Source organism: Canis lupus, chromosome 32 (assembly GCF_011100685.1).
Source record: "Canis lupus familiaris isolate Mischka breed German Shepherd chromosome 32, alternate assembly UU_Cfam_GSD_1.0, whole genome shotgun sequence".
In the NCBI taxonomy this organism is placed as follows: Eukaryota; Metazoa; Chordata; class Mammalia; order Carnivora; family Canidae; genus Canis; species Canis lupus.
The window spans coordinates 32,632,138-32,646,569 of record NC_049253.1 but is presented as its reverse complement, the minus strand read 5'-3'; the positions used below and the strand labels follow the sequence as shown (position 1 = coordinate 32,646,569).

General features: G+C 42.9%; 1 protein-coding gene across 1 annotated transcript in view; it reads left to right on the top strand.

Moving 5' to 3' along the window:
* The first annotated feature begins 1,530 nt into the window (after positions 1-1,530).
* The window catches only part of GPAT3 (glycerol-3-phosphate acyltransferase 3), a 60,400-nt gene continuing 47,498 nt past the window's right edge, over positions 1,531-14,432 (top strand). The window contains exons 1-2 of the mRNA XM_038582240.1: positions 1,531-1,700; positions 9,235-9,301. Of these exons, the coding sequence (XP_038438168.1) occupies positions 1,560-1,700; positions 9,235-9,301 (208 nt within the window). The 5' untranslated portion in view covers positions 1,531-1,559. The remainder of the gene's footprint in view (positions 1,701-9,234; positions 9,302-14,432) is intronic.

The following is a 14,432-nucleotide window of genomic DNA, read 5'->3' as shown; positions in this document are numbered from 1 at the left end:
AGAGCAACCAAAGCCCTGAAACGTCTTCATCCCATGACTTGGTTCTTATGACCAAGTCATAATTATTTTCTTTCCTGGCGGCTGCGGAGGTTTGTGATACACACCTGGCAAGAGTGTGCGGAGCACAAACATTTACATTCTTTGCCCTGGGGCTTCTCTCCTCCTTCCTGCGCCCCATTTCCTCCACACCCTGGGCATGGGCAGCTTTCTACGTAGTGTTTGCTCTCAACACTGCTTCAATTCATTTTGCTGGCCCTCCCAGTTTTTCCAGCTTGAAATAGCACCCGAAGGAGAGCCGCGTGTGTGAGATTTTGCTCTCATTCTGTAATGGGTTTGGAAGCTCTGGGCAGCCTGTTTCCAGCTCCTAGGGTCCCGACATCCCTTCTTAGGTTCATTCTAGGACAGAGCAGGTCTCCCAGAGACACGAACTGCAGCGAAGCAAATAGCCAGAGAGGGTTTTGCCCTTCATCTTCTAGGAAGAGCTGGCAAGGCTGCAGGGCCGGGGGTGGGGCGGGGCGGGGCGCGGGGTGGCAGGCGGGTGCGGGGAGCGGTGCTGCACGCCCGGGAGGAGCGCGGCGCCGGTGGAGCCTGGAGCCCGCCCGGCATCTCCCGGCAGCTTCTGTGCGCGCAGGGTGTTGGGTGGACGGCAGGGCGACCGTGGCTGGAATCTTTCCCCAGGACGAGAGCGGGTCGCAGCCGGAGGACTCCGGTGCAGGTGCGGTAGGCGCTGGAGCCCCGGGAGACCGCCCGAGCCGACCGCGTGAGGGGAGGCGTGGGGGACCCGGGAGCGGCGCCGACGGCAGCTCGGCCTTTCCCTCTGCCTGAAAGCCCCTCTGAAGAGGCTGCTTGGCACCCCCACAAACGCGACCTTCTCAAACGTCCCGGATGCGTCAACAGTTCGCTTTGGGGGTGCGAACATTTTGCAGAAAGCGCTGCTCCCCGCAGGACCTCGGTTGGGCGAGTTGGGGAGGCGGGGCCGGGGGAGGCAGGGCCGGCGCGGCTGGGGCGCGGGCAGGGCGCATCCAGCCTGCGCGCCCCGGGTTGGGTGGCGGGGGACGGGGGGCAAGGGCCAGCGCAGGAAGCAGCGCGGAGACTGGGCGCCGGGTCCGCCCGCGGCGGGTGTGCGGTGTGCGGGGCGGTGAGTCAGCCGTTGGGTCGTCGCGGTCGCCACCCAGAGGAAGTCAGGCACCGGGGTGGGGCGCGCTCCCGGCCGCGGTGTCACCCCAGCTGCGGGCGCGCCTAGGTCTGCGCCCGCTGCGGGGTTTGGCGAGGCTTGGGCTCCGGCGGCGAAGGAGTTAACCGGCCGGGCCGGGAGGAGCCCGAAGGGGAGGGAAGGAAGGAAATTGCCACCGTCCCGAAAGCTTTTTCCTCCCTCCCTTCTTTCCCTGCAGAGGCGAGTGGCCGGCGGCGGCGGCGCGGACTCCCCGGAGCCCGGCTCCGCGCCTCTGCTCCGGAGCTGCTGCCCCACCGGCTGCGGGGGCAGGGACAGCTGTCGCGCCCGGACCCCGCCCGCGGACCCCCCCACCCCCACCCCACCCACCCAGAGGCTGCGCCCAGCCATGGAGGGCGCGGAGCTGGCCGGGAAGATCCTTTCCACCTGGCTGACGCTGGTGCTCGGCCTCATCCTCCTGCCCTCGGCCTTCGGGGTGTCTTTGGGCATCTCCGAGATCTACATGAAGATCTTGGTGAAAACTTTAGAGGTGAGTGCCCGGTGGGATGCGGCGCCCCAGCACCTTTGAGGGCTTTAGGGAGAGAGAACCCAGCGCGGTGGTGGGTGGTGGCGGCGAGTGGAACTGTTGAGAGCCGAGTGGAGGCGAGGGGACCAGCTTGGAAGGTCAGCGCTCTCCAAGGGGGTGCGTTTCAGTTCATCCCCCGCAGCGGCGCGGAGACCGCCTCTTGGCTACTCCCGCAGGTGGAGAGATCCGGGCTGAGACCGAGGGACCTTGTGGTTCCTCTACTTGAATGCAGAGCCACCCCCACCCACAGCTTTATTATTATTATTATTATTATTATTATTATTAATCATCATCATTATTATTACTGATTAGAACAACACATACGTCTTTTATATTATAGATTTCTTTTTTTTATTTTTTATTATTTTTTTATATAGATTTCTTTATATCCATCATGTAGTGCAGCTGTCCCTTCACTCTCCTTAGTTTTTTTATAGCCGCAGGTTTCAGAGGTCCTTTCGTGTACTAAGGCATGCTGTCCAGAAAGGCATCATGTTCTACTTTATGCTCAAGATAAGAAACCCAATTGCTGGGCGGTAGACAGAAATCCGATTATATTTTAATGGAGTCATGGAAATTTTATCTAGTCCAAAGCACTTGAAATGTCATTGAAATGTATATTCTTTGACCTCTGTTCTCCCTACACTCCTGCTTCCAAATTCTACAAAGAAAGGCGTTAGATAGAAGTGAGCCTGGTGGGGCACAACAGCAGCTCACTCTTCTGCAAAGCCTAATTAAATTACAGAGGGCTTTCCCTTTTGCTCCTTCAGCAGATGCTCCCTCCCCAAAGCCTGAGAAGGTAAGGGAGGGCCAGCCTTATCCTCGTGTGCCAGGCAAGGATACAGAGACTTGGAGAAGATCAGTGGTTTGCTTGAGTTAAATGGAGACAGGAGTCTTACTTGAGGAGAGGACTAGGACTAGTGACTAGGAGTACAGAGTCTGGATACAGATGTGCTTCGATTTGGTTCTGAAATCAGCTCTGCTTCTCACTGTGTGAGCTTAGGGAAGTCACCTACTATCTTCTTCTTCTTCTTCTTCTTCTTCTTCTTCTTCTTCTTCTTCTTCTTCTTCTTCTTCTTCTTCTTCTTCAAGTCTCCTACTTCTTATGCTTCATTTTCCTCACTTTATAAAATAGGAATAACAATATAACACCAGTTCCCATAGGGTTGTTTACATGAGTTAACATCTCAAGCATTTTAAAAGGGTGCCTGTAGGTGGTAGGTGCTATATCAGTGTTTGCGGCTATTAATTAAATGAATAATATTATTATTACTTAGACTCTAGCACCCAGGTTTCTCTAACTTCGTATAGGATCTTCTAGTATGGGTTCACATTTTTCTGCCCTTATCTTTGGTCTACCCCTGGGACTTGGATTTCTTCTCCCTCAGGGAGGGGGGTGGCTCCCAGATACACATCTCAAACTCCTAATCTCCCACGTGGAGATTACCTGCTAATCTCTCACCTACTGACCTCTTGCAACTCTCTTCTATTTGCTAATCTCCTGTTTTGCCCCAGATTTTTGTTGCACTTTCTTTTTGTGGCTATTTTTCTGTCTAGTTTTTGAAGTTATATTTGTTTCTTCATCTTCAGCTGTCATGTTTTCAAAGTTATGTTGTTTCTGCCCGGAGATACTGTACAGTTTTGAACTTTTTGGGTTGACTTCACACGGTGAACTTGGCCATTCCGTGCTGTGGATATTTTAGGCTGCTTCTTACGGCTAGGTCTTCTTCAAATACTCTCCCCATAGCAGATGATCCTCTTTGGCTGGGGTTCAGAACTCTTTCTCAGAATTCTGAAACGATTGAGTTGTTCTCCTGGACGGCTGTGTCTTTTGGAATTTATACCCTATGTGAGATTGGAGTGAAGGTAGTTTGTACACACTGACTTCCAGTGGCTGACTCCCGTCTTGCTTCAATAATTCAAGGTGCAACCAAAGAGATGTTAAGGAGAGAGACCAGCTTGTTGCTGTCAGCCTGGCAAATAATCACCATACTTGGAAGGTATATATCCAGTTCAGGATCTGGTCTTCAATTAGATAGGGCCTGAAGTATTCATTTTTGTCCCACTAGCGTTGCAGAGACTTTCAGAGATGCGCTGCCTGTTAGTGGGAGACAGGCCTCTTAGCTTGGCAACCCGGTAGATGGCAGCCTGAGTAAGGAACTACCCTCTTAGCTTAGAGTAAGTAATGGGGTCAGAGTGATGCTTGGCATATATGCAATTAGAATTGGGATTCATTTTGTGGGCCAACTCTTACTTGTAGTTTGGGAGCAGCTGGGCTCCTTAGGAGGGAGCTGTGATCCCATAGTGATGTCTGCTTTAGGCGCAGGAGAGGGAAATGATGACCTAGGGTTTCTTTTCCTTCAGCTAGAGGAGCTTTAGATGTTTCACAGATATTTCTGTTAGGCGGTGGGTAGTAGAGTGGATTGCTTTTTCTGACTATAGGGACAATTCCCTTAAAAATCGTGCTGTTTGTTTAGTGTTAGGACATCTTTAGTTCTGGACAAATATCCTGCCTTTTTGTCGATTCTATGCAAGGCGCAGTTCTTCTGTTACTCATCATTCTTTCGCACTTAGTTCTCAATGGATTTGGTTGTTTCTTTCTCTAAACTGGTGATTTTCCAGGGGGTATCATCATTTCTGAGGAGTATATACAGCATTATTACAACTTTATATTGGGAAAGTTTTAGGAATTCAAAGTATGAAAAGTAACTAACACTCTGGGGTGGGGATAAGTAGAGGATACTGTGTTTGGGTATTGGAGTATATGTATCGGAATCTCTGGGAGGGGGTGTGTACATGTGAATTTTTCATGTTAATCAAATAGGAGCATGGATTTAAGATTTTAAAATGCCGTTTTCAACTGCGCAGAAGTTGATGGGGGTGAGGGTGGTGAAGGATTGCTATGTGTTGGCCTAAGGCTCATGATTAGAGGCAAGGAGATGAAGAATGGGAAGAGAATATAGGGTTGGTGGAGAAGGTATGGCAGTGGTACGTAAATTATCTAACCTAACCAGATAATAAAGGCAATGGACAGATCATGAATGTTAATGGACTAATTTTTCCCTTAGCTCTCGAGAAATAAGCTGGGAGCATGAACAGTTTCCTCTGAATTTCTAGCCCTGTGACCTTGGGCAGGTCACTTAAGTTTTGACATGGGTATAGAGGAGTATGCCTCAGAGACTTATTGCACAGGTCAATGAGAAGTCAATGAAAGCACTAATACATAGGAGGTGCTCCAGTCTCATTGGAGCTCGAATTGGAACACTCTTTGGTCTTGTTTTTTGTTGTTTTGCTTTTGCTCCTATGTGGCTATGATTTAACCTACCTTCAGATCTTTAATGAGTTAGCATACATACACACATACTCAGAGCAGACAGTTCTTGTCTTTAATTTAATTTATTAAAGATTTTTATTTATTTATTTGAGAGAGAGAGGGAGAGTGCAAGCATAGGGAGGGCAGAGGAAGAGAAGCAGGCTCCCCACTGAGCAGGGAGCCTGACTTGGGGACGTGATCCCAGGACCCCGCATCACGACCTGAGCTGAAGGCAGATGCTTAACAGACTGAACCACCCAGGCACCCGATCTTGTCTTTTATTTCAACTATTATTATTTCCCTTTGCACTTTTCTCCATCCACCAATTAGTTTTTCATCTTTTTTAAAAGGCACATCACTAAGTGTCATATTATAACCAGTGGTTATAACATCTCTGTTAAGATAGTCTTCAGGTATTATTTCTGGTATTGGAAATACAATAAACGTGCTAGAAGGCCATGGCTGTTTATAACAGAAAGTAATAATAAAGAGAAGCTACCCAGGGAGAGTGCTTAATTGCACAACTCTCTGACAGAGGCTATCTATTCCCACTGGTGGGTTGGGGAATGGAGATTGAGAGAGGTAATCTGCCTAGATAGTGACTTACAGCTGTTAGTGGTAAAATTGGGATTTTTAATTTGAATCTAGAACCTGAGGACTTCTTATTCTGCCAACATGACAGGTCTGTCAAGAAACTGTTTTATTATGCTACTGATGGTGGCCTGCTTTTATTTGGATGAATCTAATATTTGAATTTTTATATAATTTTATACTTTTTCATCCTTTCCTTTTCTCTTTTTAGTTAATTTTTAAATGTCTTTTTAGCATAAAACTGAATGTTGTAATTGTCTAGGTGACCGTGTCAATTTTTGTAAGCTTTTGATCTAAACTTTAAAACTCAGACTGAGGGACACCTAGGTGGCTCAGTTAGTTAATAAGCCTTTGAATCTTGATCGCAGCTCAGGTCTTGATCTCAGCTCGGGTCTTGATCTCAGGGTCATGATTTCAAGCCACGATTTGGGCTCCACACTGGGTGTGCAGCCCATTTAAAGAATAAATAAATGAATAAAAGGAAGATACTTGAAACTCAGACTTAACCCCTTTTTTTGTGAATTAGAAACAGCTGCTTTTTGCTTCTCAAGAGGATTTTTAAAATAGAGTGAGAACCTGATGGGAAGTATCTTTCAACTTTTCTTTGTAGGGGAAGTGAGATGAGAGTAACAATGGGGATTGTTAGAAGCCACTGTCCTACTTCAAGATCATCTTGTGGACAGAACTGCATTTTTTGTGGTTCCTGGAGGCAGATGTTTTCTGAGATAACCTCTAGAAGAGGTTTAGAACTTCTGAAGAGATATTCCCCATCTCTGTCTTGGGGGTTCCCTAATCCGCTGGTGTGGTAGAAGAGAAATAGCTATGTATTGGAAGTTTCACTGGTGGCCTGGAAAAAAGTGATCATTTTGGAAGCTAAATAAATAGTGGGGTGTGAGGGAGGAGGAAGCCAATATTTTCTACTTTGTAACCTATTGTGTGGCAGTCATTGGATAGATTATCTTCTTTAATCTTTTATCTTGGTATTGTCCTTGGTTTAGCGATGATGAAACTCTGATCCCAAGGGGTGAAGCATCCTTTGTCTCAGATGAGCTCAGCCAGAAGTGAGGAGCTGCAATTCATATGCATATGAATCAGGCTTCAAAGCACAGGTGCTTTTCACTTTCCCTGGAAAGAAGAAACCACAGAAGAAAATGGTTTCCTAGTTCAAATTTCCTTTGGCATTAAATGACTTCTCCTCCAACCTGAAACTTTGCTAGTCTTGAGCACTGTCACTGTATTTTGTAGGACAGATCTCTGGAGTTACCATTTCAGGAGGTTATGCATTCTGACACTCGTCTGGTGACAGAACATGGAGCTCTTTGTAGCATATCGTGCCATATGAGCATGCCCTTGTGTTAGCTTGGTAGGGCTGCCATAACAAAATGCCACAGACTGGGTGGCTTAGACAACAGAAATTTATTTTCTCACAGCTCTGGAGGTGAGAAGTCTCAAATGAAAAATGTTGGCAGGTTTGGTTTCTTCTGAGGCCTCTCTCCTTGGCTTGCAGATGGCTGCTTCCTTGTCGTGTCCTCATCTGGTCTTTTCCTCTTTGTGCAAATACCTGGTGTTTCTGTGTGTTAAATTTCCTCTTCTTAGAAGTCATATTGGATTAGAGCCCACTCTAAAAGCCTCATTTTAACTTTGTCACCCTTTAAAAAAAGGCCCTATCTCCAAATACGGTCATATTACGAAATACTGGGGAGCTAGAGCTTCAACATATGAATTTTGGGGGAAACCCAATTCAGCCCATAGCAGCCTCAAAATATCAGTATTTTCCATCGTATGAGCATGGGATAATTGTGCCTAATCTCAGGTAATTGCCATTTATATAAAATATAAGGTCACATGGCCACAAGAAAAGAAGTGAACTCTAAGATAGCAAATGTTCAGTTATTTACAAAATTTTATCTTAATTATATCTTTGGTCTAATGATAATAGGTACTAATGCTTTAAAGAGAAAAACTATGTAAATAAGCCTTGACTTCTATTGAGAAGAGATGAGAGGTATGTCTAGAGTTTGAGAATTCCTGCATTAAATCAGTAAGGAAGGAAAAAGCCTCAATCAGATTAAGATTGAATCTTATTATCATTTGTGACTTGCCTCTTGGAGCCAGGAAGATTAAGTCTCTATTTATAGGCTGTTCTCTAAGCACAAACAGCATGTTCCTACTTGGCTCTTTGGGATGTTGTGCAGGGGTCCTGATGTAGTCAGATCATGTCCTGATCCTTGACCTTCAGGTATAGGATCATTTATCCTTCATTGTCTTACTTATTTGAATTTTTAAAAATTGTTTTAATTCCTTGTGAGCCTAGCAATACCTGTTTTTGGCCACTACATTTTCGATAATTTTTTTGTTTCTTCAAGGGTGCTTAAATCATAATTATAATAATCACAATGCCTTTTTCCTCTAGTATCTCACTTCTCCAATCAGTTTATTTTATTTTATTTTTTTAAGATTTTATTTATTTATTCATGAGAGACACAGAGAGAGAGAGGCAGAGACACAGGCAGAGGGAGAAGCAGGCTCCATGCAGGGAGCCTGATGTGGGACTCGATCCTGGGACTTGAGGATCACGCCCTGGGCCGAAGACAGGCACTAAACCCCTGAGCCACCCAAGGATCCCCAATCAGTCAGTTTAGACAATGTTAGCTTCTGGGATTGTAATCATATAAATAATATTTTCATTTTTCCTTTTCTAAACTGGAAAAATAGTCATTGGGATTTTTCCGGGGTGCTGTCAACAAAGTTCACTTGTGGTTTTTTGAACTCCGATTTTTAATGGTAAATAATTTTGGAAATGCATGAAGAAAACATAAAGAAGAAAATAACAAATTACATCTTGGTATATTTCTTTATGCTCCTATGTCCTTTATAAACAAGAATGGGAATTGATTTTTCCTGTTCTTAAATTCTCGCAAACCTGTGGTTTCTCATAATCATAGTATTTTCCCTCTGCATCTCAATAGAGGCAAGTGACCAGGTGGCCAGTGGTTTCCTTAGGTAGCGATTTCAACAGTGTAGACTGCCTCCTTCTGCAAGCCTATTTCTGATGCAGGCAATTAGGTCTTCTTGAGTGTATCTGGCCCCTGAATGCCTAATCTGTTATGAAAACAATAGTTATTCTTCGGGTTCTGTGTTTAGGTCTTTATATATGTTGATCTCATTTAATCCTCATAGTGACCCTAGGGGACAGGAACTATTATCCTCATTTTACAGATAAGGAAACTGAGGCCTGGAAGGGTTAAGTAAGTGACTCAGTCTTGATGTCATAACCTGTGCTTTTGCGTGACCTGCTTCATGACCTTTTCAAGGAGTCTTTTATGGGGCTACCAGGTGAACATGAGGGGTTTAAAAAAGGTGAATGCTCTCTTGTCCTCATTTATTAGGGCACGATAAGTGACTAATGTTAAGAGTGTATTTGAGCCTTGGAATGAATACTGCTATCTCAAAGATTTACTAGGGGCATCTCTTTAATTTGAAGAATGCCAGGGCTTAATGTTTAATTTCACTTTCGTATAAGTAAGGTTTGAGTATTTTTACATCGTGTCTGTGGAACAGTTTACTTTAACAACACTACTTGTTTTTGAACAGTGGGCCACAATACGAATTGAAAAAGGAGTCCCAAAGGAGTCGGTTCTTAAAAACTCCGCTTCTGTTGGTAAGTCTTCTTTTTCATTTATGATGGTTAAGATACCCAAATTGGATAAATCTACATCTACCCAGTTTGAACTTGAAATATGCAGAAGCAGTGCATTCTATAGGCATTGGATCATTCATAATTTTGTTCTTTATGCAAAATAGCAGCTGCCTGAGTTTTGAATGAGTTTTCACTGGAGAGGTGGTAGTAATAACGCTAGCTCATCCATGCGTTCTTACAGGGTGTTTCCAAAGGCATACATTTAAAAGTGGTTGCCTCTAGTTTTAAAGATGTAGTTAATGGCTTAAGAAAATAATGCTAATTGGACTACCTTGGAGTTAAACCTATTTTTGAGATTTTATTAGTACCTTATTCTAATTTGCAGGTCTGAAAGATGTTCCTCAAAGTAACCCTTTCCTACTAAAGGCTGATTGGTAATACATGAAATAAGTAATAACTCCTGTATGAAAGAGCTTAGGAATCATCACATGCCACACCTTGCTTTTGGAAAGTAGTATTATATAGTAACAAAGGCTCAGAAAAGTTGTGCAGTAAAGATGCCTGTTAATTTTTGTTAGAAGTGAGTTAAGTCAAACTGAGCTCACTAGTGCCTGTGTCTGTTAGTGCTTTATTGTTCCAATAAACTCTTTGACTTGGGGTAAGAATTTTAAGAATTGTTTAAGATGCTGGCTTCATAGGAGAGTAGAATTCTATAGAATTCTATGGAATTTACTCCCTATGAAATTAGGGAGTTAATAAGTCGCTTGACTTAATGAAAAGACTAAGCCATTGTGTGTTTTTTTTTAAAATAATGTACAATTTTGTGCTTATCGAATTTAAGATTAAAAATAATCAAAATGTCAAGCATTTCACTAAGAGGAATTAATCTTCTGGAGGCTTGTGGAAGAGGAATTATAGAGATTGTATCCCACGGTGCATTCTGGAAATAAAGTATTTGAGTGAAAACATCTGCTCATTTTGTGTAGTTGGATTGTTACATCCAAAAGATTGAAAAAATACGTAGATCTTTATGGTATATCCTTAAACATCAAGTGTTATCACCAGTAACATTTTACCAAGATTGGAGATTTCTGGCTATCCACAATCCTATTTTTATTGTCAGATACCTTCTCTTCGACAGAGCAGATCTACTGTTTTTTAATTTTCTGGGTACATCTTAAAATGTGTATCCTTATGATATAAGGAGACAACAAACTTTATTCCTGGTTTTCTGTTGTACTTAGACTTTGGGACTGTCACTGATTTTGAGTAAAATTCTATGGAGCCTTGTAGTTTGGGGTGGTGGCAGTGCATGTCTTGGGACACAAAATGTTTCAATTTGGTAGGTTAGGGATTAAGAATCACTATGTGAGGATGTCCTTAGCACTAGTTTAGATTTTTTTAGTCTATACTGAAGTGAATATTGTCACTTGTTGGTTTTTTTTTTTTTTTTGGCCATGCATTTGTCTTTTCCATGGTACCTCCGGGAAAGAGTGGAAATGAACAAGAGGAGAAAAATATAAATCATGATGGTTTAGAATAAGGCTAAAGCCTACCAAGTTTGTCTTCTTTCATTCAGAGTAGCTGTCTTTCCATTTATTTATTTATTTATTTATTTATTTATTTATTTATTTATTTATGATTTTATTTATTCACGAGAGACACACAGAGAAAGGCAGAGACGTAGACAGAGGGAGAAGCAGGCTCCTTGCGGGGAGCCCGATGCAGGACTTGATCCCAGGACGCCAGGATCACGACCTGAGCCAAAGGCAGGTACTCAACCACTGAGACATCCAGATATCCCACTGTCTTTCCTTTTAGCCATGAGATTGGCAATGACTGTTGCAATTACTGAGCATTTGCTACCTGTAAAGTTGTTGAGGGATCCAGGGAAGATTAAGATATGGTTCCTGTGAGGCGACAGGTATTGGACAGGTCACTGTGATAAATGCTAGACTAGGTGCATAAGCAAAGGACAGCGTGAGATCTAATTTAGTATCTGATATATGCTGCTTTCACCTCTGTTAATCCCACAACTGTGTGTGGTATGCACCTCCACTCCCATCCTGATTTCCATCCTTCTTGGGTAGCCCTGGGACGGGGTGTGTTCCCTGTTGGTACTATCCTGGTGTTTGGAGTCAGCGGAGAAGGAGGATCTTCCTCCTACACAGACTGGCCAAGGGTGACGAGACACCGAAACACACTGAGGGTATGTGCGCAGCCACTGCAATCATCTGCCTCCAGAACCTCAGGTCTCTATGCCACAGCCAACAACGGCTCCAGTTAGCACTGAGCCCATCAAAGTTGAGGCAAGGGTCACAGGCAGGCCAAGGGCCCTGGGGGTACGGGTGTGATCTGGGTATGCCTGAGTGGTATAGCGCTGATGATAGGTTCAGGAAATGGACAGGGAGAGATTGGCTAAACAGGGGAAATAGTTATGTCTATTTTCCGCACCAAAAATTTCTTCTGCTGCTTTTCCTTGATGAAGCATATTTTTGGAAACACTTTTGAGTCTCTCTTTTGCCAGTTCAATCCCTCTTGCATTATATTTCTCCTGTGCTTTCATTAATAAGCCAAATGAAAGCTGAACCTAGGGAGATATTATCTTTGTGGTTAAATCGTTCTCTCCTGTCTTTAATAAACCATCTCATTTATTGACTGAGCTTCAGATATAATCACAAACAAGATCTCTCTCTCTCTTTAAGGTTTTATGATAAACACACTAAGAGAGAGGCAGAGACATAGGTAAAGGGGCTCCCTGAGGGGAGCTTGATGTGGGACTATCTCAGGACCCTGGGATCATGACCTGAGCCAAAGGCGGATGCTCAAACACTGAGCCACTCAGGTGCCCCAAGCAAGATCTCTTTAAGAAGCTCTGTTATTTCACCTTCTTCCAATTTTTGAGGACGTTTCCTCATTGTCACTAAATCATTGAAGACAAATCTTTCTCCCCTTCTTCAAGTAACTATGTTATTATACTCAACATTCAACATAGTTACTCTCTTTCCTAGTTTTTGTTTCCTGAAGGCTGATGGGTTCACCACTCCAGCCATTGGACAAGTGCACCTCCAGACCCAGGAACATGGTCTGATTAAGATTTTATCAACTTTTATCTTACTCTGTTGTCAACAGTGCAAGGGACCATTAAGAGCCGTGAACCTCTTCCTTGGGTACCTGACTGATTTTGAGGATTTATTGTGCGATAAACTTCAGTTAGTTTGTAATTAGGATTGTATTCATAATGAATATAATTCATTATGCCATTTTCATAACTTGAGATTAATTCCACTAGAAATTGCATTATATTACTAGGACATTGTGAATGATTACCAATCAAAAGTCAACAGGCAGGAAGAAAGGCCCAACTTTGCCCTTGTTCTGGAGGTGTCACAAACAATACAAATAAATAGAAACCATGGCTCAGTCATTTTGGCACTGTCCTCTAGAATGTGCTGCTTGCCTGACACAGCATTATCTGCATGGGCAATGCATACCACCTCCTCAGGTCCTCCCCTTTGCCACACTTCAGTAGGCACTGCACATAGGGATTTGGGGTCATGTGGCCTATGGCTAATTAAGTGCCCCCCACCTCTCCCCTGCTAAACTTCTCTTCTGCACTGTATGTGTTACCCCTAGCCCCCAGCGATTCCTCCACCCAAACTCGCACAAAGGATAAAATACTACAGTGAAACTTCTGATGTCATACCTATTCAGAGAGAATTTAGGCTGCTTAACATTTCCTTCTGATTTTACTTTTGAAATTCATTGTGAGACTTGAGTGACCATGTTGATACTGGTACAACATTGGTTGCATCAATATTAAATCTCTTGCATTTATATAAAATGTGGGATAGTATTTTGTGACAGAAGTTTGCATATCATTTTCTATACTTGTTTTGTTTGAGGCAGGCTGGTTTTTTTAAAAAAAGATTTTTATTTATTTATTTGAGAAAGAAAGAAAGCAAGGGGAGAGGCAGAGGGAGAAGCAGACTCCCCACTGAGCAGGAGCCCAATGCAGGGCATCATGATCTGAGCTTCAGGCAGCCATAAGGCAGATCCTTAAGGGACTGAGGCACCCAGGCACCCCACTGGGCAGGCCAGGGTTGGGGAGAGGTTGTTTGATAGTCTGCCTAAATCAACTAAGATGATTTATTGTCTTGGTGTAAACTCCCTGAATACAAGTCAGTATCGCTATCCACTTGGATATGGAGTATAATGAATCTAATGGGGTTATCTTGCTGATAAAATGTTGGAACTTGTCTAGCTGCTTGCAGAGAGAAAAATAATACAGTTATGAGATATGGAAGGATTATAGAGTGAGAGTTTCCTTATCATTGCCAAATGTCTACTTGCTTTTATTAGTCTGCTTCTGATTATAAATCTTGTGCTTGATGGTGGTGATGATGATGATGACAATTTTCAAACATACACAAAGTAGAGAAGTAGTATAATGAGCCTGATATGGGCGATATTTGTCAAGATTTTGCCACACTTGATTCATCTGTGCCTTCTTATTTTTTGCTGAAATAGTTGATGCAATATAAGATTTCATATCTTTTCATGCATTTTTTAAAGAAAAGGATTTTAAAAAAATAACCACAGTACTATACTCAAACTTAATTTTTTTTAATATCATCTAATATATAGTCCATATGTAAATTCCCCTAACAGTTTAAAAAGGTTTTGTAATTGATTTGTTTGAATCAAGATTCAGTCATGGCTCACAGATATGTTTATTTACTTTTTGATACTGCTTTATTGGACATATGGAGTACTGGTTTTGTTCCTGGAACAAAAATTGCTTAAATGGCAGGTGATTCTGAAAATTCACTAGTGTACCATACATTTTTATCTTCACAGTTTAATATAGCTCTGTGCCAGACAAAATTTTGATTATTTTGCTTTTGTTTGTTTTTAAACCATAAGATTAGTAATCTGTATTTCTAATATTATGATATTTATTACATGAACTTTTCATATTATATAAAATTTAGTCCATAGCCCCTCAATTCCACTTCTAAGTAAGATATCAAACCTACCAACCAAACTCTCAGCATGTATGTATTAGGAGACACGCTACAAGTGGATAAATAGTGAAAATGTGCAGACAATGCAGTCACTCGTCAGGAGGAAAATAAATATGTGAACTGGT